Raw genomic sequence first — 27,845 nt, forward strand, 5'->3', positions numbered from 1 at the left:
TGACCATCCGATTTAAGGAGCCATTCTTAATTTTGGGTAGCAATGCCATAGACCTGAGGCTTATGGACAGGGACATAGACTTGTTCGCAAATCGCTGGATTGGAATCCTTTCCCAACACACACACATCAAAGAGAGAGAGATATGCACATCCTGATAGAGTCTTGACTTGTCCATTTCCCGAACAAAACATTCCAATCGGACGGCATTCACATTAAGTTTCCCTAATGCAATGTTCCATCCCAATGGAATACGGATTTCGTAACCCACCAATAGACAAAAGCCATTTACACAGTCCCATATTGAGAGATCTCCTAACATGGCCCAACCTTATTATGTCATGTGGATGGATGAAAGGTTGTTCGGACCATTGCATAGAATGAATATGATTCTCAAATTCAATCAAATATCCCTGTGTATGTCCATGAATATTCGCAGATGATTTATTAATGGATAGTCAAAAATTTGGATTCAATTTAAATTCGTATATGATTATTTGAATAATTATTCAGATAATGAGATGTTGGATACGGATTCGGATAGCTTTTGCTATCTAAATGATGGTCGAATATGGATTCAAATAATTTTTGATATCTAGATGATAATCGAATATAGATTCAGATAGATTGATGTATTTGCTTTGATAATATCCACTCTAATTGTAACTTTATATCATCTATCTATAAGTATTAAGTACTTAGGTTTTCTTGTATTATATATGGGAAGGAGTTTTCTGTCCAGGAGTGTGGCCTACGCCAGTACTCGCATGTGTCTATCTCTATCCTCCTTAAAACAAGGGTTAGGACTGTCTTTTCATATGGGGGAGGAGAGAGATAGACTCATGGGAGTGCTGGCGTAGGCCACACTCCAGGACATAGTTCTTTTTTCCTTTTATAAATATGTTTATTTATGGAAGTGCTGAATAACACATCTAGAGGAGTATTTAGAACTTGACACCTTTTAAGACAAGGTATAAAAAGAGTTTTCAAAATAATTCAAAAATGACATCCCTATTGTTGTGCACATATTTCGAGTATACTTGTGAACAGACACCAGCACAGAAAATTATCCTCTCCAATTTCTTAAGGTGTGGCAGTGCGGCAATGCTAGGTGAAGATGTCGACACCTGACAGCTACTGCATCCAATGGTCCATATCAATGAGATCCGATCGTTGGATGCAGCAGCTGCCAAGTGTCGACATCTCCACCTAGCACTGCCGCACTGCCACACTTTAGGAATTAGAGAGGATAATAATCCCACCAACACCTATGTCTATCTCTCTTCCCCTTCCTATGAAAATGACCCCGCCCTAGTGTGTCCCACGCTCCCAATAGTGCACGCCACCCTTCTCCCTTTATTTATTTAGTTGTTTTGGCGAAAGAATATTTTTTTCATTTAGTTTGAAGACTTGTTTCAAACTATAGGCAATTGACAGTCCTTTAAGCTATGTTTGCATTTGTGTTTGTTGTCTTAAATTTTGTGAACATATTTTCCATATCTCGTTTGGGAAAGGAAGAGAAGGTTGGTATGACAAAATTTTCTCTCAACTTCGTTGTCCTCGGGTGAGAAACAAAATTAGGGATTCAAATTCCCAATAGTAGTTATTTTTCCTCTTGCTTTTTTTCTACTAGAGCAATCAAATGATTGATTCCCCAGACTTTCATAAAGAAAAGGATAAACTATCCTTAGGGTACCTCATGTCGGAATATTATGTTTTAAGATTTTTTTTTGTTACCTAGATTCGAAATAATTTTCAACTTTACCCATGGTCAGTTCTCTCACCCCCTCTCACCTCCGCCCCCATCTTTGGCTTCTGCCACCACCATACGCCTACCCTAACCCCCAGCAACCCAACCCCCCCCCCTCCCCTCCCCTCCCCTTCCCTTTGTTCTTCCTCCCCCACGGGCCCCACCAACACCCTGCCCTGCACTCCCGCCCCCACTCACCCACTTACGTTACTTATTTTCCTCCCCACCCCCACCCTACCCGTACCCATGCCCCACCACATTAAAAATGTAAATACCAAACAAGAGAACGACAATGAGTATCCCGCAAGGCAAAATCAAAAAACATGAAGCCGTCAAAGTTGAAAACAAGAGAAAACCAGAGCCCAAAGCAATAGAAAACATGGACAAGCAAGCTCCTCCCACAAACAGACGATTCGTTTCAAAGATACAGCTTGCTCACATTAATCCCAAAACAACGTTGCGTGTTACTCGGAAAAATGTTTAGGGATACCAAAAGTAGAAAGAGAGAACCGCCCCTCTATTTTGAATCAAGAGCACCCGAAAAACCAAAACTTCTTTCCACAGATCAATTCTGAAACAAGAATGGAGCTTCGGAATGCATTAGATAGTAACCTCGGGTTCTGACCACCAAGATTAATCGCCAAAGCTATTTCTAAGAAAAGAAAGGGGGGAAAGATCGAATAGGAGAGGTTGAAAAGTGAAACTGTGTGGACATGAGGCGGAAGAAGAATAAAAAGAAAGAGCAAAGAAAGAAGAAGTTGAGGTAAGACGGAAGAAAAAAAAAACACCTTTGAAGCAATTGGAGTCGTAAAGAGTCCTAGAAATCGCCCAATGAATGGAGAGACAGAGAGAGATTGACCCAAACAAAGGTTTGCAGAAATGAGAGAAGAAGAGGAAGGAGATGAAGCTTTCGAGTATTTATGATGTTTTGTTCACTGTCAAGGCGAGGCGTGGCGTGGCGTGGGGTGGGGTGGGGTGGGGAGGTAGAACAGTAGCATAAGAGGGTGGGGCAGGGGTCGTTGCAGAGAGAGAACTCGCCATGGGCAAAGTTTGAAAATTATTTTTAACTTTAAATAGAACTGACTAATAAAGAACCTCAAACATAATATTTCAAACATGAAATGCCCAAAACCTAGTTTCACATAAGGCAAGCTATAAACAAAAGTGATTAAATCTCCAGATCCCTTCCCCCCCCCCCCCCCCCATCCCCTCATCATTAAGGAAAGCAACCAAATGCAGCATAAAATAAAAGATTTCTGACTGTCTTTTCATGTCTAATATCCTATAGTGATAATTATGCCCATCGAAAATCCTCAGATCCTATTTTCAGGAAATCCCATCCTTCTTTTAGAGAGAACATACATGTTGGCTCTGAATAGTGTTTCTCTCTCTTGGGCAGGGGGTAAGGGGATGCGGATTGGTGTATATTGCCTAACTTGGGAAGTTTGTTTTTGGAGCTAATATATGACAACATGCTGGAAGGATATCTGCAAGAAGATAAGTATTAAAGTAGGTATATAATTAAGAGCCTTCTACTAAGTTCTTGGAGCAATGAGCAACTACAATGGGGGGTTCCACCTGCATTTTCAGAAAGTTGAACTCTAACGCCAATACAGGCTTTGACAATAACACAGAAATACTCCGGTTCCGTGCATCATTTTCTGTCAGTCCTTCAAATTCAGAATCCACGGAGTAAGAACTTTGGTGGGCGATCAATCCTTCTCCATGTTTGTCCACTGGAGTTGTTGGTCCTGATACTTTTGCTGGAGTCACAGCTCGAACCCTACACGGTGTGTCAATCAGTAAACCAAGATCAAAACAGTTGAATCCAAAATTGGAATGTCTATTGTGCTAAATTGATAAAGATCAAATCCCATGGCCAGTTTAGGTGCAGAAAGTTCCCCTATTGATGTTAGATCTATTAGATCTATCTAATTGATCAAATCCCATGGCCAGTTCAGGTTCAGTTTCTACCGGTTGCATACAATACAAACCGAAAACCAGTTCAGGATGGAAGTTGACACCCCTATCCTGACCAGACACTGGCCCGCCCCACAAATTGCCTCCCCTAAGTTGCAGGAGAATTAAAGAATTGGATTCACCCAAATGGTTGAAATTTCATGTTTATGAAGTTCAAGCAGGGCATTATAGCTGGGAAACAAAACAAAACCTGCATTTAATTTGACATGAATACTTGAGAAGGCGAGGATTATACTGTGTGTGGCCACTGCAAATTGCAAGCAAAAATTTAATCAGTAATCAATGAAGTAGAGCTCAATTCAGAACCAATCTATTGTTAGAAAAACTACCTAAAGCTTGGCAGAGACATTTTGACAATGGGACCCATCCACATGCTATCAGATCTGGAATCCAGCACTGCCATCAACAAACTCATGGCCGAAGAAAAAAGAGAAAATGACATCAGAATATTTGCATAAAAGAAAATGCTTGAAGTCTCTCAAACCCCTACCACCAAAATGAGAGAGATAAAGAAAGCATCACAGTTAATTGTCACTCACACAATGACGTATGTGAGGTTTATCCAGTTAGAAGTGTCACCAGTTAACTTGATCATTTAACACATAGCCTGCTTATTCATATAAAGTCATCTTATTGTCCGACCTGGATTCCGATAAAGTTGATAGGGTTCATGTCAAATTCAGGTCCATAATACGTATAGCTATTAGTCCGGAAGGGTTTTGATTACCACAATCTACCATCAGCACCCCATACGTTCTTGTTCTCATTTAAAATGACAAATACATCATACATCATTAACATTTAAAAACATTCTATCAAACTTATAGGAACCTGACAAGCAGGGCCCCTTCTATGCTTTTGGGGTCTTTCAAGTGACATGGAGCAGGAGCGAGTGAATAAAAATCTTCACTAACAGAAGTTCAAAACCTGAAAGCCGGTAAACTGAAATTCCAATTAGATTTGAAAGGCTAGATTCGGCATTAGTTTTGATATGTCCTTCAAGATTTCTGATCAGTGGTGGATTCATTATTTTAGTCCAAAAGTGATTTAGCTAGCACTAGTTGATTGCACAAGGAAAATATATAAATGTCCCTCCTGTATCAGAGAATAAATATGCTGATAGATATCTTAGTATCTTATCAATGAGGATTAGTTTATATACAATTGATAAATGAAAATATAAAATCTTAGTATCTTATGATATCAAGTGAAAAACCTAATACATATTTTTAACAAAGTTTCCACAAATCTTGAGTTCTAGAAGGAGGTGCTAACCAGTACCTAAAAGGTTTAAAATTAACAAGAGCAAGTCATAAAAACATACAAAAAATGCTTTTTATCTGTGCTCTGTTCAACCAACTCACCAGCAGTTGGAAGGCTGATGCAACAAAAATCAGTTGTGGAAGAATCCTTGATTTCTGCTACTTGAACATCAATACGATCCTTTGGGTTGCAAAAAGCAGTTCCAAAACCAATCTTATTTAAGAAACTATTCTCCTTATTTCTTGACCTCTCTAAGATTGTTGTTCTCTGCTTGAAAAGAAACAAAATATGTTCATCATTATCTAATTCACTTGATTTGGTGCATGCCACTGATCTGTTATGAGTAAAATCTTATACATTCTCTCCCTGTGTAACCATTGAGAGGCACACGGGATCAGCAATCTGGATATCCAATCATGGGCAACTTTTGTCAAAGTCATGGCCCTGATATTGTGAAAGATAGAAGATCAGTGCCAATCTGACAAAGTGAAACCAGTGCCCAAAAGATTGATGAGGATTCACAGGAACTTAACATGTCGAATGGTTAGGATCATCCAATTGCAATGATTTGATCAATAATATACCATGACATGAACATGAGCATGTGTTGGCAGTTATATGTGCATATGCTTTCCATATCTAAGAGTTAAGCTTGTGTTTGGAAGCTACTCTTTGATACTGCCACAAGTTCCAGTACTGGTCTGTGAAAAACACTCTTCTGATGAGCTGTATGTTCAAGATCTCAATTCTCAATACCCAGATAATGCAATAGATGAAAAATAATATAAAACTAACACAATAAACAATTGCAATGATTTGATCAATAATTGCAATGATATTATGAAAGATAGAAGATCAGAGCCGATCTGACAAAGTGAAACCAGTGCCCAAAAGATTGATGAAGATTCACAAGAACCTAACATGCCTAATGGTTAGGATCATGCAATTGCAATGAATTGATCAATAATATACCGTGACATGAGCATGAGCATGTGTTGGCAGTTATATGTGCATATGCTTTCCATATCTAAGAGTTAAGCTTGTATTAAGAAGCTACTCTTTGATACTGCCACAAGTTCCAGTTGCTGGTCTGTGAAAAACACTCTTTTGATGGGCTGTATGTTCAAGATTTCAATTCTCAATACCCAGATAATGCAGTAGATAAAAAATAATATAAAATTGACACAATGAACAATTTTTTTGAGATTTCTCCCAGAATCTTAAGGTCTAGAAGAAACAGAACAAATGCTGGCCTACATCCCATCGTGAATGGGATCCGAGTTCTGAGATCTTTAGCATGGAGCACATATCATCAAATTAACTTCTGACAAACTTTGTCACATCAGACCCAAATGTAAACAAATTATTGTGCAAGAAATATTTCATTCATGGTTTGCTACCACACTAGAGTTACTTTATTCAAACAATACCTTTGAAAACCCAGCAACTTGACTCGGAAGCCCTATACACTGCAAGAAAACATAGAAGTGAAACTAATTTACCAAAAATTATGCGTCAAGTAAGTCATTCATTTTAATAAAAGTTGGCTGAATTTTCAAATAATTAGCTGAAGCTGGCCAAACAGTTGGGTTTGCTGTTTGTGGACCAGAAAAATCAGCAATGAAAAAGGCTTAGTGCTCAAAACTTGGAAGAATATTAAAAAGATTCAGTTTAAGGGGACCTATTTAAGAGTGAAACGAATCCTCACCTTTCGCCCATGAAAGCAAGCTTCGTGGCTGTTTACAAGTACCCTAGCAGCCCATCTGTTGAGAAAAGTATTAACACAACTCATTGCAAGCTTACTCACCTTTGGGTTTTTAGAGCTTAGTGCTCATCAATGTGATCATCCAAGTAAATCACCATTATGAAACAACAGAGAATCATATAATTGATGATACCAGGTTCACAAGGGCATGATATTATTTGCAAGCTTATTTTGAATCATTGGATCTCTAGGTATCCAAATGTTAATATTTTGTATCATCATTACAACCCAATAGAAAAAGTCACATATGTGGCTACATCAGATAGAAAATAAAATGGTATTAACTGAGTCGAACTGCAACCTGTTGTATCATAGGTTTCAAATCGTAAGTTGTTTACAAATTGACTGAGTCCGGCGAGTATTAAGCCCACTGAGCAAACTGTCATATGGCTTTGGAAGTCTTAAGAGGATATCTTAACTAGACGAATTTATAGAGAGTTTTTGTGCAAGTGATGACTCAAGAAAGTCAACAATCATTCAGCTTATAGCTTTTCTAGTAACAGCGATTACAATAGTCACTCTACCATGGTAAAGATAAACACTCACAATGCCTCCCAATCACTTAGTCGACTCAAACAGTACAATTATTCTAGTCCAAGCAGACCCGTCCTGAGTTGTGGGCTTACAACATCAATTTGGATCAACACTGTCAACCCTGGACAGCCTGAATCAACCCAAGCTGAACCAAGTCCAACAAGTTCAAGACTTATCAGAGTAACTGACACATCAGATCTTGGATTTGACAAATCAGTTTGCATACCCAAATCATATGGATGTTAGCTGTTGTAAACAGCAAAGAGCAGTCTTTTATTACCTTTCTCCAGAATAATTTTGCTTATTTTTCATATTAATTTGGATCAGAGAAAAGGAAAAGTTACATACGCGCAAGAAGTTGGGGGGTTCCATACAATCCCTGCAATGACCACAAGCTGGGAATGCAAATATAATTTTGTTAGTTACCAATGCAAAGAGGTTAGCACTAATCAGTATTTCTCTTTAATCTCTATCCACTTGTGCTATTTATAGGTACACGTTCTCAACGTTTGACAAAAATACATCAAGAACTATACAATAGGAAACATAGATAATTTAAAGCACTCAAATTCCTAGGCGATTCAGGAGTTGTAAAATGAAACTGAAGATTATAAGATCACCAAGGAGACCTAGTACTATCAACTACTGATATATGATGGAAAAAGGTGCAACTTGAAATAACTCTCTAGTGCAAAAAATTAACATCTCTAACCTCATCAAAGATCCCAGCTGGACTATCATCATAGTGAGCAAGAAAAAAACCACCAAGAGTGTATCTGCACAGTGTAAACTCAACTTCAATACTGACATTTTCTTTTGTGGGGGTGGGGATGGGGGTGAGGGAATAGAGAACAGAGGATAATACCCAAAAGCTTCAACTAATCTGAACTCTTTTGGTATAAAAGCTCGAGCGGTTTCTGCTTTCACGAGATGGAGCTGGTACAGTGCACTGAAAACCAAACACATTGTTCAACATAAAACTTCATTCAGTAATGAAAACGCAGGAAAAAGGGGGGGGGGGGAATCGAAAGAGCATGAATGTTCATATAAAAAGAATGAACCAGAAGTAAAAGAATACATGCCTTCCTTTGAATAACCATGGAGGTTTGGCATAACCTGAAGAAGGTTTTGCTTCTCCAACTCCCATAGGTCAGAGATTGAAGCATACAAGTTATTTTCTAGAAGACAGTGAATGACACTGTAAGAAGACCTCTGAGGAAGAAGTTGAAGTTTCCCAGCTAGTGGTTAACAAAGAACGACCATAGAGTGGAAAAAACAGATTAGACTATTTTACATTTGGTAGTATAAGAAACACAAGGAAATAATGAAGGGGCAAGATACATAGTGTAGATTATAAACAATAACTAGATATTCAAGTTATCTGTTTACAGAAGGGGTGAGGATATATGTACATAGGGTCATAGATACTCAATATCTGAACATGGATGATAACGTTTCACCATAGAAACAAAAAGAAATCTTGATTAATCACAGCACCAGTGTTACAGACTTACGGTAAGTAGTCACAACAGTAAATCAACAGTTTAAATAATGGCAGTCAAATATTCATCTTGGAATCTCGCCTTTAGATCCTCCCCATTACCTCTACAGTAATAGAATGAGATTCAAGGAAAAGTCAAACTCATGGAAACTCAGGAACTTTGAGTCTTGAACTAAAATAGAATGACCAAAGATCTTCAACCAAATTGTAAAACTTGAAAGTAATATGTTTTTTAAGGAGAAAAATTGAAATGCAGATCAAAAGGAAGACAAAACCCACCTGGAGTTGCCATCAGTTTATTCATATTGTGTCCCTTAATTTCCAAAAACTAATGACAATAAGATAACAGTTATGTATTCAATTTTGAAGCAGAGAAGGATTCCAGCATATTGGCCACTTCTTGTTCCAAATAAGGACCAAACCATAAATGCCAGGATCTAGGAAAATCCTAGCATAAGAGCAAATGCTTCAAACATATATTCCCAACAAGAAAAATGACTAGACAGAATGCTCAGTAGGAGCCTAGGAGAATCTATAAACCGTAGAGAAGCAGGTTGTATAGTATGTTGCTGAATGTGTTGCAGAGAGAAGCAAAGATAAATAGTCTTGGAGATCTCATAGAGGAGAGTGGGGGGAAATAGAGAAAGAGAGAAATCCAAAACTGAAAATAAAAAACTAACCGAAGTAAATGAAGCTTTGAGTTGGATTCGGGGAAACCCTAGCCAGAGAACAACTGAATAACCAGATGAGCACACACACTCTCTCCCTCTCTTCTCTTGCTTTGTGTGTGTGCGTGTGTTTCAGGAGACTACGGGTATGGGGGAGGGTGTGAGTACTGAGTAGAGAGAGTGAGTGTGGAACAGTGTTTCTCAACGGGAACGGACAGCGAAGCTGATTTGCGATGATAACAACAACGTCAGCACAACGGATAGAATCTTATCCCACCCACCACTATGATTCAGATTCCAGCACAAACAAAAGCTACTACTCCATACCTTTTTTTTTTTCTTCCAAAACTAATAATAAAAATAGGATAAAGGTCTCTCCACTGCGGTGCGGGATACAGTGGACACATCACACATGGGGATGAGCAAAATGATTAGTATCTTGTGTCCAGATGCGCTTCTGGATAGAGAACATGTGCCCTAAAACAATAATCGTAATTTTACTTTTTCATATTTTTTTGGTAAACATTTTCTTTTTATTTTTTAGTAGAATCTTTTTTTTTTTTTCTATCCCAAATCTACAAAATTGAAACTCAAACATGTCTATATCATTCTTGAAGTAATTTTCCTTTTAAATCACTTTAAAATAAATGTGTAACTTTTAATAATGTCACAATGATAAGCCATTTTCAAATTATTTAAAAAATTCTTTTTCATCTCCTCCATAAAATAATGGATTTTTTATAATTATCATCCCAAAATCTTTCATATTTACTATTATCCCCCAAAAAACTGTGAAACAACTATTACCTTCTCCTTTTGCATACTAATAACTAACTGGCCCCCCCACCGTTACAAACCTGTAACAAAGGGGGTTAGTCGTGATAGTGTATCATTGTCACAAATTTTTTAAGACCAAAATGCCCTTTTAGAATGATAATCGTAAAAAACTCCCACCCCTTCACTGTCCCTTCTCCTCCTCCTTCTTCTTCTTTTTCTTCCTGCTTACATTAATCGTACGAACCTCCAATGCTCGAATATATTGCATTGGAAACAGGCCAGCAGTATATACTGTACAGGAAACTTATTATCACAAAAATAAATTTACTAGGTACGGTATCAAACTCTACCCTTCCAATAGAAGCTGCAGGTCGAGCTCCCTTGAGGTTGAACAAAGTATCTGGAATTGCAGAAGAGAGACGTTTTTGATAGATAAGGAAATATTGCACAGAATTTGATAATTTTGGATGAATGTCACCAGTAAATAAAAATATATCCATTACCCCGAAATCAAAACCATGTTAGCCAAAATAAAATAAAATAATACATTAAAAAAAAACAGTCATTTCAACTGAAGATCAATTAACACCAATGCGGATCAAAGCAAAAAACATACCCACCAAAAACGGCGAACGGAAAAGGAATAACAATTGAGAGGGAACCATAGAACATGTACAGCTCAATTTTTGGTCCGGCGGATTAGCAAACTAACACACACAATTAATGTCGATCGATTCGTGTGGTTTCAATGCTCTGAAACAATTGTGAACTTAAAAAGAAACTACTTGAAGGGAAAAACCTGTATAAATGGAAGCAAAGTAACTTTGACAGCAGATACAATGGACATGCAAAAACATTCTCCTAAATTTCCTGAAATTTACAGCAAGTGCGGACATGAACTGAATTAAGCATCAAAACATAAGAACTAGGTCCAAGAAGATGATCCTTACCAAACAACTTCAACAAATTCCTTATATGTCTATTCCTCTTCTTCAAAAAATCTTTATTTTTTTTATCTCGTTTCTTCCCTTCTTCTTCCAGGAGAAGGGTAGTGGAGAAGATATCCTCGTCTAGGGCTAGAACAAGGGTTAAGATTCTTTAGGGTGTTCAAAGGTAAAAACAGCCAACAACCAGAGGAGAATCACGATGTCTCTCTGCAACAAGAGAATAAGAGCAGGATCGAGAGATCCTTAGAGACGAAGGAGAAGGAGGAGAAGAAGGCCACCCTTGGAGGTTCGTACGGTTAATGTGAGGAGGAAGATGGAGAAGGAGAAGGAGGAGGAAGAGGAGAAGGGACGGTGATGGGGTGGGAGTTTTTTACAATTATCACCCCCAAAAGGGTATTTTGATCTTAAAAAATCCGTGACAACGGCATACTGTCACGACTAACCCCCTCCATTACAGGTTTGTAATGATGGGGCCAGTTAATTATTATTATGCAAAAGAGGAGGGTAACAGTTGTTTCAAAGTTTTGAGGGGGATAATAATAAATATGAAAGATTTTGGAGAGATAATTGTAAAAAAACCAAAAATAATTTTTAGGATTATTTCTTACATTAAATAACTTTTAAAAATAAAACAATGAACAATTGAAATAAGGTTACAAAAATTCTCAATTCATCATTTTAGTGACATCAAGATGGGAGAGGGATCGCTATAACTAGAGAGTATAATTTTCCACCAATGAGGGGATGAGAAATTAATAGGGATTTTAACAAGGAGAGAGTGTGTGAGATCCACATATGACGTGAGAAGGTGTGCATAGGAATCTTTCTGTCCAACAAATACACCCATAAAATATGATCTCTAAATAACCATGGTCAACATCTCACAAAAAAGACCAAAAGCATTTTACATATAAAAGTAAGAAAAAATAACACTACTTGGTCATGTAGCGCAGAGACAGGAGTAATCGGAAGTACCGCATTGCCCCATGAAATAAAAAATGACATCTATGTTGATGCCCGTAGATGCATTCTCATTGGCCCCAACAGTGGTGTAGGTGTTACACGGCCAAATAATGATATCTTGTCCATAAAAACAAGAAGACAAAATACATTTAATGAGAATCACATTGTTACTATAAAAAATACAGATATCCAAGCCAAAGGTTTTACCCGGTGCAAGACTGGATAACCAACCATGATTACACCAAGCAAAACCAACCCCCCTCCTAAAAAAAATGTGTACTTGTAGTTAGTTTGTAGTCTTCATTTCATTTCCTTTTGGGCACATGGCCATGGCAATATTGCGAGGAATTTCAAAACAAGACAATCCTATGAAATGATCTCATGAAATCCGACACCAATACCATCTTCACTTGAATCATGATGATCCATGGTCGACAATTAAAGAAATATGTATTAGTAGAAATAAAATAAGGAGGAAGCACTACAATGCAAAGTTTCCCACCAATGAGGGGGTGGGTGATCAAATCGGGGAGAGAGAGAGAGAGAGAGAGATGCACGAGTGGGATGTGAGGGGACATTCACATGAACCTGCACACTGGTGTCATGTGCTTCATTTCGCACGTAAAATAAATGTAAATAGATTGTCTGAATGACACCTCTGTAAATGTATTTAGGACATGCAACATTTTTTTGGTTACATTAGGAAGTAATTTCTTCTTTATTTATTGATCTTTTTTTTTCCTTTCTTGTTTTTTGGCCTAGCCCTTGTCTTATTCATGAAAGCTCTTCAAATTAAGGGTAAAAAAAATATTTTTAAAATAATTTTTAAATAATTTATCATTATGTCATTCTCAAACTCTCATTGTGTCGCATGTTTTTTGAGTACAAATATGAAATAACAAGCTTTTAACTGAATGAAAGAAAAATTATGTTATACTAAGATAACAAAAGAAAAAAAGTTTATAAATTATTTGACACCTTAACGGTGTCAATATGAAAATCTCAAATGTAATGGCCTTAATAAAAGGGCAGCTAGTATATGTGAGCTTTTGTATTTTTTATTATGAAAAATATTAAGGAAAAAAGTTGGACACGCCGTCAAAGTGTTCAACATGTGTCATCCTCTCTCTCCCCTTTGGAAAAGACCATTTTGCGTAGGGGTGTAAATGAATAGCCGAAATCTGTGTCCATATCCGTTTAGAACTATCCGAATCCGTCCGAAAGCTAAACGAATGCGGATACGGATAGGCTATAGCTATCCAAAAAGCTATAAGCGGATAAAATATCCGATCCGTATCTGTTTAGCACTATCCGAATCCTTTCGAAAGCTAATCGGATGCGGATGCAGATATAGCACTATCCGAGCCGAATCTGATCCGTTTACATCCCTACTTTTGCGTTCCTATGTCCAATCATAATCATGTCACTAACTTACCGAAAGCTGAAGACTTTTCCAACACTCTCCTTTTATTTATTTATGAGAAAAAGAACATTGCTTGATCATGTGGCTCCTATACCCAGACACAGGAGCACGTGAAATTATCCCTCATGAAATTAAAAAATCCCATCTATATTGATACCCTGTGAGCGCTCTCATTAGCCACCACGCTAGTGCAGGGGTTACACTAACAAGCAACAATCTCTTGCCCTTTATTTATTTATGAATCCAATTTTATGCACGGGTCTTGTACGTATATGATCGTGCATTCAACCGTTGAATTCCACACCTGTCCTCCACCTTCATCCAACGATTGAAGGCATGACCATAAATGTACAACATCATTCACAAAACCTTTTGCCTTTATTTATTTAAGGAAACTACTGGGTATGCTAGCGGTATATCGTAAGCTAGCACCCCATGTGTCTATCTCTTCCTTCCTCCCTTTGAAGGGTAAGAAAGTCATTTCAAAGGGGAGAATAGAGAGAGAGAGATACACATAGGGTGCTAGCTTATGGTATATCGTTAACATACCCATCCCTCTGCCATTTATTTATTAAAAAATGAAATATATAATATAGTTTGGATTCTAGTTTTATTTTTATTTTAAGTGTATTATATAGAGACAGAGAGTAGGTCCATAGAGTAAGTGCAGAACATATATAGTTTATTAAAGCGTGAGACAAACGAGTGCTTGGAGATTTGCAGGACAAGGCGTGCTTCCGTCTTGATTACGCTTACTTGAGATTTGAGATTCATCCATTTACCGAAAACAAGATTTGAGATTCATCTCATCATCATCATCCTTATCTTAATTAACAAGAGGGCGGAGGCTGGGCAGCCCCACAAATAATTGGTGTTTTTCTAAGAACCCTTTCCTTCTAATTAATTTCTGTTATTATTCAATGTAATTAACTAAACCTTTAATTAATTAAAACGAATGGGAGGTGTTGGGGGCCCACAAATAACATCTTTCAGACTTTCACCACTGCCCAGTGCCCACCTGGCTTGAACCCTAGAGAGGAGGCATCCTTCATGCAAGCCTCTTATTTAAAATGAATCTGTGGATACACCAACCATTTTAGGAAGGTAACTCTACCCTTTGACCATGTTATCCTGCATCAATTTCTTTACCAGTCTACTGTTCATGTAACATTGTAATCGAAATGGAAGAAACCCCAAAAGGAATTCTAGTCCATATAGGTACATACCATTCTTTTTCTCCACAAATCTCTTTCAGCCCATTTCTACCCACCCAAGAAAAAGGACAATTTACACAAGGGAGGAAAGCCATGGAAGAAACCAATCTTACAGCCCATTTGCTCCACAAATCTCTGACCGAATTCTATTCCCTTTCCAGGATCCTCTTTAAGGGAATTCTCACAATTGAGTTCAACGAGTCTGAATCTGCAATTAACCAGACAAAAAAATTATTTTACCATATTGAATTGAATCAAATTTTTATTTCAGGAGAATGACTTCAGGAAAAAGCTTACAGAATTGCAAGATATTGATATCATATCCATCTGTCAGGAAAAGGCTTAGGTCAAAACCTTGTAATCTGCTGAATAGTTCAGCTGGAATCATCTATCGGAAGAGCCTTGGAACCGACCTCCTTGGTATCTTTCCTTCCAGCTTCAGTCTTCTATATGCTTCCCGGATGTGGCAAGGCCTGATAGGGCCAGTCTCTTTTCTTTCTGTCATAACTATCCTTCCTGCAAAACAAAGGATAATGGTCAACTTTCCTCGGTGAATGATCCGGTCCACTAGGGCAATCACCAAGAGCACAGGGCTTGCAGAACCCATTGGGTACACTGAAACAACTGGCTCTTCATTTTTCCAGCAATACATAAGACCATTCTAATTTGCAAAGACTAAAGCATCTGTTATTCAGAAGCGGAACATTGAATTCAATGTTTACATGCCTGTTTCCACAAGCTCTCCAATGAACATTTTTGCTATTCCCGAAACTACGATCGCCAGGGGTACAGAGATTTTCTGACTCCCAGTAATGCTTGCCAACAACTGCACACTCAAAATCAGAATCAGAAGAAGTCAGGATCTCCTGAAATTCAAGCACATGATCATACTGGGATTTGAGTAAAATTTTAGTTGTATAGCTTACCATGAGAGTGATACTGATGAATCACATGATGTAAAGCAGTCATGATCCAAAACTTGATTAGGAAGCAAAAAACGAAAAGGTCCTGATCTTACATAGACCTATCTACCCAGAAACCTTTCCCTAGTGTATCAGAGTCAAAACATGCCAAGCTAGGGAAACTTCTCATGGCTTGGTCCATTTGAGCAAGCAGGCCATTTTATCCAAATGCTGTCTCTTCATGGTTAGGAGTTTACAACCCCAACGCAAGTAGATATGTCACAGTAGAGCATACATCCAACCTAAGAGAGAACGGATATCATTTGTTGCTCCCCTTCATACAAATGTATAAACTATTGCATATGCTTATAGAAAATACTGTCCACTAAATTGCCACAACTTTTTAACATTTTGTATGCATGCATATTNGNGNGNGNGNGNGNGNTNCNANTNTNCNTNACCCCAATCAGTTGGAGCTCTTTGATTTTCATTTGCATGCTCTAAATGAGAAATCCCTGCCCAGCATAATCACCAAATGAAAGAACTATGATACCATCAAAGAAGACTGTTTCCAGGGACCCACATGGAGAAATAGTTGAAAAGAGTCCACAACCATGTCATATACATAATCCTCAGCAAGCAAGGCATCACATGCTTGTAATGGTGCCTCAAGAAGCATTTAGTTAGATTGATGGTAGAAGATTTCTCTGCAAGGATAAAGGGAAGAGCTTTTGCACCTTTTTTCCCCATATCTTCCACCAGTTATTACTTTTTATATTCCATTTTCACTTTTATCTCTTCATGTTACAACCTTCAGCCTCTTCCACGCCCTCACTCTCTTTCCCCACAGTAGGAAGATCCTTCTTTCCGAATTTACCCTTATCTCCATTTTTTCCCCAATCTATTGTATAGTTTTATCATGTTTACTACATCTACATTTTTTTGAGCAACTTTCTCCATAATTTGTAGTGGTTTACATTGCACACATATAACATGAGCCTTTTACATGAGACAAGTGAATTATGGAAGTTAACGGTAGAACCAGGGAAGGAGATGGGTAGAGACATTGACAACCAAAGACCAATTCCCTCTAAATCAGTTTCCTCTAAACTGGTGCCTTGAACCTTGTGGCTCTGTTTGTTTCCAGGCAAAACCATGTAAAAGGCAATTTTAAGGTAAAATCAGTATTTTACCCGATTTCTTTTCTTTTTACATGGTTTGCATGGAAAAGAACGGAGCCTCAAAAACAAATCCTAATGCAAAATGATGGTAAAGACTTCATGTAGAGTAGAGGAAATTGAATACATCTATATTCAGCTGTATATCTAGGCAGAAAATATCATTCCAAACAGATAAAGCTTCCTCAATTCCACAAGAATTTCATGTTTGCAGTAAAACTTTAAACACCTCCTGAAATCGCCTACCAAACACCCTATCCCAATTTTGCAAAAAAAAAATGTATTATATATCGAACCATCTTGGCCTGAGGTTTATGCTTCGCCTTCCAGGCAAATGGAAGCCTTGCATCATGCCATAGCATTTATACATAATTGTATGTTAGAAAGGTACAGATGTCCTTGTGTAAAGATGTTAAGATTCACAAAACTCGGCCAACAAACATAGGAAAAATAACTACTACATAGAAATAGGTGAGTCCAAACTCATACGGCTCAAAAGCACAAGATAACATCCATATTCATGTACATCCAGGAAAGGAAAGAGCAGCATACTATTTTGAACCAGATTAGTAGAATGACAAACTCGTTTGAAGTTTGAGGAAAAAATAGCAAGAGCAGATAACACAGCATGGTAAATGAAAAAACATACCTTTTTCATGTTAGCTTTCTGAAATCCAGATCTCCGAAATGACTCATACCTGTTCATCTGTTCCTCTGTGAATTGAGATAGAATTGCCCTGAAATTGAAGCAGAGATGCTATTACATCAATGAACCATGACTAATCATGTGAACTCTTGAAATTCAGTACACAAAACAAGAAAGGAATGTCCTCGCTGACTGAAAATTTACTATAGCTCTTTCTTCAAATGCAGGTGGTGCTTGACACAAGCATGGATCATGCATGATAGGCATGGACTAGGCAGAATGAGCTACACTGAGGTATCATTGGTACAGCCATATTTTTTTGACAATAAATGCACTAACCTAAGTGCATCCAGGAAACTTAGATAAGATATTTAGGTTATAATTAAAGGTGACCAGCTAGGGTAGGTGGTAGAAATGTTACATTCTGCACTGTGAAGAACTTTTGAAAAAGATTTGTCCATGAAACCCTCTGCATCTCATGGTTTTCACCTAGCTCTTTAGGAATGCCTCGTGCAACACCTTTAGAGTTTGAAAACTCTAGCAGCTATTCCTCCATCTTCAACTCTGAGGGAAGGAATAGGCCATTAGAGATGGCAGAAGGCCTTTTAGGAGTCTTCATGTCCATAGCTCATAGCCTCATATGGAGGTGTATTACTAAAAAATACTCGGGTCAAGAGCAGGAGGCAATTTAAATTCACCACCCAAGAATGATGCAGTCCCAGATGAGCTGGCACAAATAAAGTGACTAAGAAATTGGATAAAGAGGAGAAAGAGAGATTGGTCAATGACAAATGAAGATTGATGAATAGAGGTGTAGGAGGTCACTACAATTGGGTATGGAGGTGACTAATCATGCAATGAGGTTGGACAAGTTTTGAGTTCACTTATAAAGGGGAGAGAGTGCATAATTAAGATTTAAGCACTATAGGAGGTTTGAGGAAAAAATTCAGTAGTATCTCAAATCAATGAAAAAGGTTACTTACAAACACATTTTAGAGGAAGCAGGCCTATGGAGAATGAGCTTGCAAAAACTGAAACCCTTTATAACTTGGGGGTGCCTATGAGAGCGAAGGGAAGAGGGGGCAAATATTATCATAAGGAGGAAAAATGGGTAGGTAAAGGAATTTGACGCAACTTTTGCATGTGAGTCAAGACTGCTGTGAGAAATTGTATAAATGCACGTGGTTGCAAGAAGTGGTAGAGTTTGGTCCCTCCTTTCCTCCATTTGCTCCTTTTTTACTTTTTTTTTTCTTTGCCCTCTTTTCCTTTTCCTGTGTGTTTGGTTCATGTCTCCACTCAATTATACATGGGGACTAGTTCTTTTGGAGTGTCCTTTGCTGTCTATTGGATGGACCCTGCATACCACTGTATTGGTTGGAACATAGTTAATGTAAGACTACAATCAGAATAGGTCTAATCCCAGGCAGGATCAAATAAAAAATCTCCAAAGAACAAGAAACAGAGCAATGGGGTTCCCAAGAGAAGAATGGGATCACCAAATTGGTTGAAGAAGAATGATGGGATCTCAAAAGATAACCAAGAGACAAATTGGTTGGAGGAGAATGAGATGATTTCAAATTGGTAACCACAAGAGAAGTAATAAATATAAACCCACAAATTTGTAACCTGTTAAAGCAGCAATTAGGAATAAATAATCTTTTGAATAAAGAGAAGCAACAATCGAACTAGTGGTGTTGAATGACTCTTGGATCTCAAAACTTTGATGCAAACTCCAGAATACAAACCCGATGGCTTGGTTGCAGGTTTTAAAACAAAACAGAAAATACAAGAAGAATGGGGATCGAGTAGGGAAGAAGAAGGGGGAAAGGAAGAGTTAGCTATCTCAGCCTGGGTATCACTTTGGGCATCTCACCCATCTTATCTCAGGATTTTCACAAAGGCTCAAACCAATATTCATTAATCAAATTCGTGTACAATGCTGGCTTCCCTTACAAACTTATATAGAAGATTCAAAAATAGACTTGGACTAAAAAGGAAAGGCCTAACTCAATCCTCACTTAATAAGGTATCCTAAATGACTAGGAAAGTGAAATAATAAAGAAAAGCAACTCAAAATAGGACTCTAACTAAACCAATGAAGTAAATCCCGTTTTCCTATTTTCTACCCATGTTTTAGGCTCATTAAATTGGCCAATTACAAAGGAAACCCATGGGATCAAAGTCCCAATACATATATGACCCATCCCAAAGCTTATTTTCAATAAAATAAACACTTTGGGTGACTTGTCTACATCAATAGTCTACCCGACATTCCATTACCTCAATCAGTCAATCTAGCCTACAGTCCATTGCCTCGATTAGTCCATCCTGTCTTGATTACAATGTCAGTTTTCATAGTTGGGCTTTCTTACTGCATTTTTCAAATGCTACTATTATATATAAATTAATAAAGAGAGTTGATTTCAACAAACAATATCTAACTTGGAAACAATAAAGATAATAAGCACCTCCAAAACCAGTCATATAACATTGGCAGAAGGGAATCCATAAATCTCTAGAATTCAATTCAAATTCTTACATTAACAACTGATTTCCAAATAGAAGTAGAATCCAGTTGGAAGTGCATGCATGCCATGGGATGTTTCAAGTTGAACTTCCCAGTAAGGACATATTTACACAAATATGTTCAGACACCTACATCTAACAGCAGTGTTTTTTTGTTGGGTTTTTTTTTTTTTTTTTTGGAGGGGGGGGGGTATAATTGTCTGGTTGCAGCAAACAATAATTTTTGGTGTATTCTTGATCAATAGTGGCCATTACGGTATAAATCATAGATTGATAGACATGTACCAAAGGTATGACTACTGCAACACTCAACATAGAAAAATTAAAATAAGGAAATAAAGATACAAATTTCTTAGAGAGAAAAAGAAAAGATATGAAGCAAAATGTTTAGACGTGAGTGACACTCAACTGCATCTTTGCCATTTTGTCAGGGTCATCACTGGACTGGAATTTTCCAAGCTCGACATCCATGTTTTCTTCCTCCTCCTCTTCTTCTTCTTTTGTTTTTCCAGCAGTGTCTGTAGCTGATGGACCCAATGCTGACATTGATGGGTGGGTGGGCTGAATGTTGACATTGGGGTCATCCTCTTGGCCATTCATAGCAGTTGACATGGCAGCAGGAACTTGAGTTTCAGTGTCATCAGCGGCAACAGGGGATTCAGGGGGCGATTCTTGCTGCTCCTCAAAGGCCACCTCAAACGGATCCTTTGATTGCTTCATTTGTCTCCTTGACGGCTGTCCTATTTTGATAATTGTGATTAGTAAAACTCTACCTGACACAAACCCAGGAAAATAAGCTGAAAATTCAACTCCATTTCCAGAGAAAGATACTGAAAGTCAAAGCAACAAATTATAAATATTTGCACAGAGAAAGTCTAGGGTACCATGGCTCAGTTTCAACAACCAAAATAAGGTAAAAAATTAGGTCCAGATAACCAAAAACATCAAGTCTTTACTGAGATATATTCATGTTAGCATTGCTTTGATTCATAAATTGGAACCACTATAAGAAGATAAACAATGACGACAACGTCTCTTCAAACTAAAGGGGAATGAAAGATAGAAACAGAAAAATGTAAAAGCTAAAGTTGATCCATATCTTTCCATTTCAGGTAAAAGCAGTGGAAATACGCAATGATAGAGATTGATAAGGCTTTTCTCCCTTCATGTACAACATCAACACCTACAGCCTACAACATAGAGAAAAAGGAATTCAGGAAAAAAAAGAAAAGTAGGAAAGCAGATTATCTACTAGATCCTGCATTGAATTTACATGTTAAATAACCAAAGTGGCTTTAGAGATTATCATCAATCAGCACAACAGCATGTTCTAGTTATCCAGAGCAGTAGCACTCAAGATTATTCATATAAAAGATTAATAATCCCTCATAAGCAAATATAGCAGCAGCTCCAAAGAAGACCCAGTTCATCACGGAATTACATGTTTCTTTCAGAATCTGCAACCCCAAAAAGTCCCCAAATTTGTTGAGAGAGAGAGAGAGAGAGAGAGAGAGTAAATTTGGATCTTTGGTCTAGTAGGATATTCAAGGATTTTATTAGTTTCTATTTTTTGGGATTCTTTGTAATTTTTAATTAACTTTTTATTGGAGTTTTAATTAGAGTTAGAGTCTTAGGAGATAGGTTAGTCAGTTTTGGATTCTATTTTGGTTTTAGAGTTTGAAAAGGAGTTTTATTTTCGTTTATTTTTATCTATATATTTGTACCCAACGCTACCAAAGATGGGTTTGGAATGAGAAGTTTTTGAATGGTTTATGGTACCAGAATGGTGTGAAATCAGGTTGTGTGACCTCTTTCTCTCTTCTGTGAAATCAGGTTGTGTGACCTCTTTCTCTCTTATTCCTAGGTACGATTTCTTCTTCCCCTTCCAGTAAGTTCCTCCTTGTGCTTTTCTCTCTTCTTTCCCTTTGTCCTCTGTCTCCCCTATTCCTTCTTATTTCGTTTCGTTTCGTTTCCTTTCCTTTCTTACTTTCCCTTTTCTCTGTTAAGTCGCTGTTATGGTGTTATTTGCTATGGGCGACAATACCAGATTTAAAAGAAACCCTTGCTGACCCATTAGCCCAAATCGATTGGCCCAGAATTTTGGGGCGTTAAATCACACCCTAGGGCGATTCATATCTTAGAGACTCAGACCCAAAAGCTTCCCTTGCTGTGAGATTCAAGCCTTTGATGAGGCCTGCAACTGTGAAGTTCTTCAGGTCTGATTTCAGGGATGAAATACTCATTTAGTTCATAATAGGAACTGTTATTGGTAGGGTTGCTTTGAGATAGCTTCCTTGTCCAATATTTTGAGATCAATTCGTGTTATCTTGAAAAAGTTCTCTCAATTAAACTCACAGGTGGTTACTGCCCGGGTTGCTTGATTGGAGGTTGAAGACAACCTCTTGTCCCCACCCTCACCGATATTCTATTTCTTATTTTATCTCCCCAATTTCAAAACTACCCCTCCTTCTCCCCTTTATTACTCCCTACCCTTCTTTTTCAATCACTTCCAAGTCTGTCCCTAAACAATAAATACTAATCCCTTTTATAGTTTTGCCACACTTAGTCTACCTAACAGCCTCTTGAAATTTCTGGTAATTTACCTAACTGCCCTTGACTTTTAAAACTTGGAGTCTTGTTGATTGGGTGGGCGCATAAGCAATCAGAGCAGGGTTTTGGAACCCGGACTGCATTAGAGAGAGAGAGAGAGAGAGAGGGTAATGGGCTGAAGCATATCCGGCTAAATGGATTAAAGGTCTGCTCTAAAACCCAAATAAACATATGTCATTGTTACGTTGGCAACCAAACTACCCAACCCAAGCCTTATGTTCCTTAAGATTTTTTAATAATTAAAATCAGGTTGAGGACAAAGATAAGTAAATATACCTTAATCCAAAGTAGAGGGAAGTGGTAAACGAACACAAAAATAGGGAAACAAGGGTCCCATTGCTATAGATAATTTTAGCTGAAGCAAAACAATCACCAGTGAGGTTCAATCAATTTACATGTGAAACAGTCATCTGCTCCACTGACAGTTGAAGACTAACAGAAGAGGCTATCTAAAATAGCAAATATGCAGCAGGCAGAGAGAGAGAGAGAGTAGCAAAGCTACGGTACGACTGGGAGTAAGTTACAGACAGGGGGGGACACAATGTGTGCTGCTACTGTGAGGAATTGGTGAGGACAAGTGAGGGAGGGACGAACCAATGAGGGTCTAGGGTTTTGGTTCGGACTCGGAAAGGAAAAGGGGCTGCTGGCCGTAGATGAGATTTAGGTATTTTCGGTTGGGGCACTGGAAGTGGGTTTCTGGCAGCAGTAGTGCTCTGTCATCTGCCACATGGCAGTCAGTCAACCCTTAAATTTGCAGGCATCATCACTAATCATAAGTTTTCCTTTTGTCACCCTTGTTTCTCTGGCAGGGACACCTAGTTATGCATATGGTTGACAAATTCAGATTCAGGAATTATTCAGAAGTGGCAAATTTTGGTTTAATTCATTTTTTCCAATTTCTAAATTCGGTCAAGTAAGCAGACAATGGCAAGTTTTTGGATTAATACAAGAATTATTCAGTCACGTTTAAAAGTTCGGGGCCAAAATTTTGGATCTTCATTCTTAATACAACAACAACTCAGCCTTATCCCAACTAAATGGGGTCGGCTACATGGATCCTAGTTGAGACAAAATATTAACAATAATAGTAAAAAGAATGGAGCACAAACTTAGCAAACAGCTCTAGGGACGATGCCCTAGAGCATCTACTGTTCTTATCTATATACCACTTCTTAACTACCCAACATTCCGCTCCATACCTTGAGTTTTTGGAGTGCATTACAACAACAATGAAAAAACATCATAGCCCAACTAAATGGGGTTGGCCACATGGATTTTTGCTCTCCAATCAGCTCTATTTGAAGTCATACATGGTACAAGGCTTAAGCTAAGCATGTCTTTCCTCACCACTTCTCCCCTATGGTTATCTTAGGTCTGCCCCTGGCTCTTTTGGTTCTTCTCAATCTGAATCAAGTCACTCCTCCAAACTAGGGCATCTGAAGGCCTTTGTTGAACATGGCCATGCCACCTCAAACGACTCTCCTAAGTTTATTATGGATCGAAGCTACTCCCCACCCAGCTATAATATGGTCATTCCATACTTTATCCTCCCTGGTCTTCCTACACATTCATCTTAACATCCTCATCTCTGCAACGCATAGTTTATTTATATGACAATTTTCAACAGCCCAACATTCCACACAGTACATCATAGCTGGTCGAATGACAGTCCTATAAAATTTTTCTTTAAGCTTTAAAGGAATACACCGATCACACAAAACGCCGGTTGCACCTCTCCACTTCATCCATCCTATTTTAATCCTCTGGGCAACATCGCCTTCTATGTCGCCCTCCTTATTTACTAATTACGATTGATCCCAAATATCTAAAATACTCACCTTGCGGGATCTCCCTCTCACCAATATTCACCACCTCATTATCCATCCCAGTGTTGCTAAAGTTACACACCATTTATTCGATCTTAGTTCTACTTATCTTTAGACCTTTTGATTCCAAAAATTGATCTTCATAGTTCCACTTTGGCGTTAATCCCTACTTTCGTTTCATCCGCAAATATCATACACCATGGAACCTCATCTTGTATGCCCCTGGTTAAGTCATCCATCATAAGTGCAAACAAATAAGGACTTAAGACCAATCCCTGGTGTAACCCAATTGAAATTGGGAATTCACTGCCTTGGCCCCCCACAGTTCTAACGCTAGTTACAACATCAACATACATATCTTTAATTATGTCTACATATTTACATAACACCTTCTCTTCTCATCTCAAGGAAATTCCAAATTAACCCTCTAGGGACTTTGTAATGTAGCTCTAGATAGGAGAAGGATCCCACTAGAGGCCAAGCAACAGGATCTAAAAGGGGCTGCTAGTTCGAATGGCAGAATTAGGATTTTAGATCAATTTTTAGGGTTAGGGTTAGGGTTAGGGTTAGGGTTAGGGGAATGGGGGTAAATTTTATATGGTGAAGGTTTGAATAAAATTTCAAATTTCAGAAAATTAGGGTTTGGGTTTTGGGTTTTGGAAAATTAGAAAATTAGGTGAAATTAGGGTTTAAACTTGGAATTTAGGGAAGGGCTTTAGGTCGAGTTTTCTAAGGGTAGAGGAGAGGATTCGGCCAAGGTTTGATGAGTAATGGATGGCTGGAAGTAACGGTTCTGGAATTTAGGGTTTTTGGGGGATTAATGGGGTAGGATTTTCTAGGGTTTGGATGGGAGTTTGGGGACCAAAATCAGATTGAGTTTCCCAATTGGGGAGGGGGATAATCGATCCAAATCTGAGAGGAAGGTGATGGCTGGAATGGTCTGTGCAGGGTTTAGGGCCTTAGGTTTTAATTTGAGAAGGGGGGGAAATTAGGTTGGCTGTTTAAAGGATTTAGAAGAAGAGGAATGGGAATGGGGCTTCAACTTTTGGAATTGCCGGGGGAAGATAACAGTTGCTGAAACTTGAACAATGGAGCAGGATAGAACCACCTTCAATCTTAGGGATCCTCCCGGTGTCACGACACATGAAATCGTAGGAAATCCACCTACCCTTTCCACCTTGATAGAACCACAAGGATGCAACCTCACAAGGAGCAGCAGCAACAACAATGGCGGCACCACAATTCTGTTTTTTTTTTTTTTAAATTATTCAACTGTGGGGGAGCCTCCCACGAAATTTACTTTTATAATAAAAGCCAATGGCCAAATCCTAGTCTAAACCAAAAACTCCCTCACTAAATCGTGGAGGGGTGGGGACTTAATAAAACAAACTAAAAACTTAAAGGACAAAGACCTAATTGTCCCTAACAACTTAAAATAAGACTTAGTTAAATCACTTAAATTGAACCATGGTTTGAACCGGTTCAATTGAAGTTTACAAATAAGCTGAAATAAAAACTAAGTATGGGAAATACTAAATTGTAAACCTAAGCTAAGGCTCCCAAACTAAGCGCTAATTTCAGGGCTGTTTCTTCTTCTTCCTTCAGGTGTGGGCATTTGGTGTTGCATCACTTTGTTGTAGGCATTTTCTAGGTCTATGGAGACCATATGGCTGTCCTTCTTGCGCTCTCTATATCTTTTCATGAGTCTCCTAAGTAAGAAAATTACCTCCATCGAGGATCTGCATTCTTAATACCTGTTGTAAATATTTTCAATAGTCCATTACAGTACAAAAGGTATCACTTATTTTTGTTTTCGACTTCTTACTCACCATTTATTTAATTTCCATGTGTGCCAGCCATTGTTCTTAAGAAACTAACTTTAATACAGACATACAAATCTCTGAATGTGAGGAAAGAAGAGATTCTCATGAGCATCAGTCCATAAAAAAAATTCAGAAAACTGAAACGCCTACAAAGCTCCCAAAAAAAATTTAAGAAACAGCCCACAGAGCTCCAAACGTTGGGGGGGGGGGGGGGAGGACCAACAACTGTCTCTGCTACAGTAATATAAATTGAATACTGAAACCAAAACTCCTCCAAAGCAAAAGTTGTACCCAAAAATATTTCTGAATCCTACAAAACAGGAACCCGAAATCACCTTTGAATCAAATTCTCTTTTCCACGTTGCAGTGCGAGTTTAAGGAGGTTTGGTGGATCAGGTTTGCACAAGTTGGTTATTTGCTTAACCAGGTTTTCTTAGAAGGCTACGTGATTTTTTGGATGTTTTTCTGGTTTTCTCAAATGCAATTTGAGGATCCAAGATTCTCGGTGGCAGATGGGGGCATGGAACTTCGATTCTTTTCAGTCATTGCGGCAAACACACACTCATATATATATATATATATATATATATATATATATAGAGAGAGAGAGAGAGAGAGAGAGAGAGAGAGAGAGAGAGAGAGAGAGACGGCTTACCTGAGGTTGAGACGAGTTGCCGAATTCAAAGACTCCGTCAGTCCAATAGGGTTTTAATTCTTTAAGGAAAAGAAAAGCCGAAAAGGGGAAGAGCCGAACTCCCGGAATTGTATCACATTATCAGCCGTCGGACGTTCTTAGGGCTCCGTTTCTCCAAGAAGGGATGGAACTCGATGTAGACGGATAATACGAGTCGGATGTAGCACTATCCATATTCGGATCCGAACAGCCTCTGAATGGATTGAGTTATTTTATTTTTTTTGGATGTAATAAAAGCTAGGCACACCACTTGCATGTAGGACTGTAAATGGATAATCAAAAATCCGAATTCGATCCGCATCCGTATCTGTTTAGGGACATCCGTATTCAATTAGAGATATCCGAAAAAAAATCCAAATACTTCGATAAAAATTCGAATCCGAATACTTAATTATAAAAAATTAAGTAAATAATGATCCTAAGGGTTTTTGAAGATTCAACAGGTTCTAGATTATGAAGAGAAGAGAATCATGATCTAAAACTATGGATTGAGAGTGAATTGTATCCACTAGGGGGAGGAATGTTCGGGTTACACAAGGCAGAGGTGTAAACGGATGGTCGAAAATCCGAATTCGATCCACATTTGAATCCGTTTAGAGATATCCGTATTCGACCAGAAAATATCCGAATCCGATGACATCTGATCCGTATTCGAGCCGAATCCGATCCGTTTACAGGCCTACTTGCATGCCATAAGCTAGCACTCATCGTGTCTATTTCTCTCTTCTCCCCTTTGAAATGATCTTGCCTATCATGTATAATGCTTCGTCCCATACCCCCATTGATATCGCCCGTTAGCTTATTGCACATGAGCGGTGTGCATATCCCTCTCCATTTATTATTTTAAAAATATTAAAA

The 27,845-nt window shown here is 38.2% G+C and overlaps 2 protein-coding genes across 5 annotated transcripts; both read right to left on the reverse strand.

Annotated features, from left to right (window-relative positions):
• Positions 1-3,247: 3,247 nt before the first annotated feature.
• On the reverse strand, positions 3,248-9,524 carry LOC122651720 (protein NEOXANTHIN-DEFICIENT 1). 3 transcript variants are annotated; one of them, XM_043845222.1, is made up of 11 exons: positions 9,471-9,524; positions 8,372-8,467; positions 8,155-8,238; positions 8,002-8,065; positions 7,638-7,684; positions 6,699-6,753; positions 6,421-6,459; positions 5,092-5,257; positions 4,057-4,123; positions 3,918-3,974; positions 3,248-3,530 (listed from the first exon to the last, which is right to left on the reverse strand). In XM_043845222.1, exons 2-11 carry the CDS (start codon positions 8,434-8,436, stop codon positions 3,269-3,271), a joined length of 906 nt encoding a protein of 301 aa, XP_043701157.1. In that variant the 5' UTR covers positions 8,437-8,467; positions 9,471-9,524; the 3' UTR covers positions 3,248-3,268. The 3 variants fall into 3 exon arrangements, with proteins under 3 accessions (XP_043701157.1, XP_043701156.1, XP_043701158.1); XM_043845221.1 differs by having other exon boundaries at positions 8,372-8,487; positions 9,471-9,487; XM_043845223.1 differs by lacking the exon at positions 9,471-9,524 and having other exon boundaries at positions 3,963-3,974; positions 8,372-8,526.
• Positions 9,525-14,844: 5,320 nt separating this feature from the next.
• On the reverse strand, positions 14,845-27,034 carry LOC122651722 (transcription initiation factor TFIID subunit 11). Of its 2 annotated transcripts, XM_043845225.1 has the most exons (7): positions 26,949-27,034; positions 24,860-24,864; positions 20,444-20,774; positions 17,512-17,599; positions 15,509-15,608; positions 15,137-15,298; positions 14,845-14,990 (listed from the first exon to the last, which is right to left on the reverse strand). In XM_043845225.1, exons 3-6 carry the CDS (start codon positions 20,752-20,754, stop codon positions 15,171-15,173), a joined length of 627 nt encoding a protein of 208 aa, XP_043701160.1. In that variant the 5' UTR covers positions 20,755-20,774; positions 24,860-24,864; positions 26,949-27,034; the 3' UTR covers positions 14,845-14,990; positions 15,137-15,170. The 2 variants fall into 2 exon arrangements, with proteins under 2 accessions (XP_043701160.1, XP_043701159.1); XM_043845224.1 differs by lacking the exon at positions 24,860-24,864.
• Positions 27,035-27,845: the final 811 nt, after the last annotated feature.

This window comes from Telopea speciosissima, chromosome 2 (assembly GCF_018873765.1).
Source record: "Telopea speciosissima isolate NSW1024214 ecotype Mountain lineage chromosome 2, Tspe_v1, whole genome shotgun sequence".
Taxonomy (NCBI): Eukaryota; Viridiplantae; Streptophyta; class Magnoliopsida; order Proteales; family Proteaceae; genus Telopea; species Telopea speciosissima.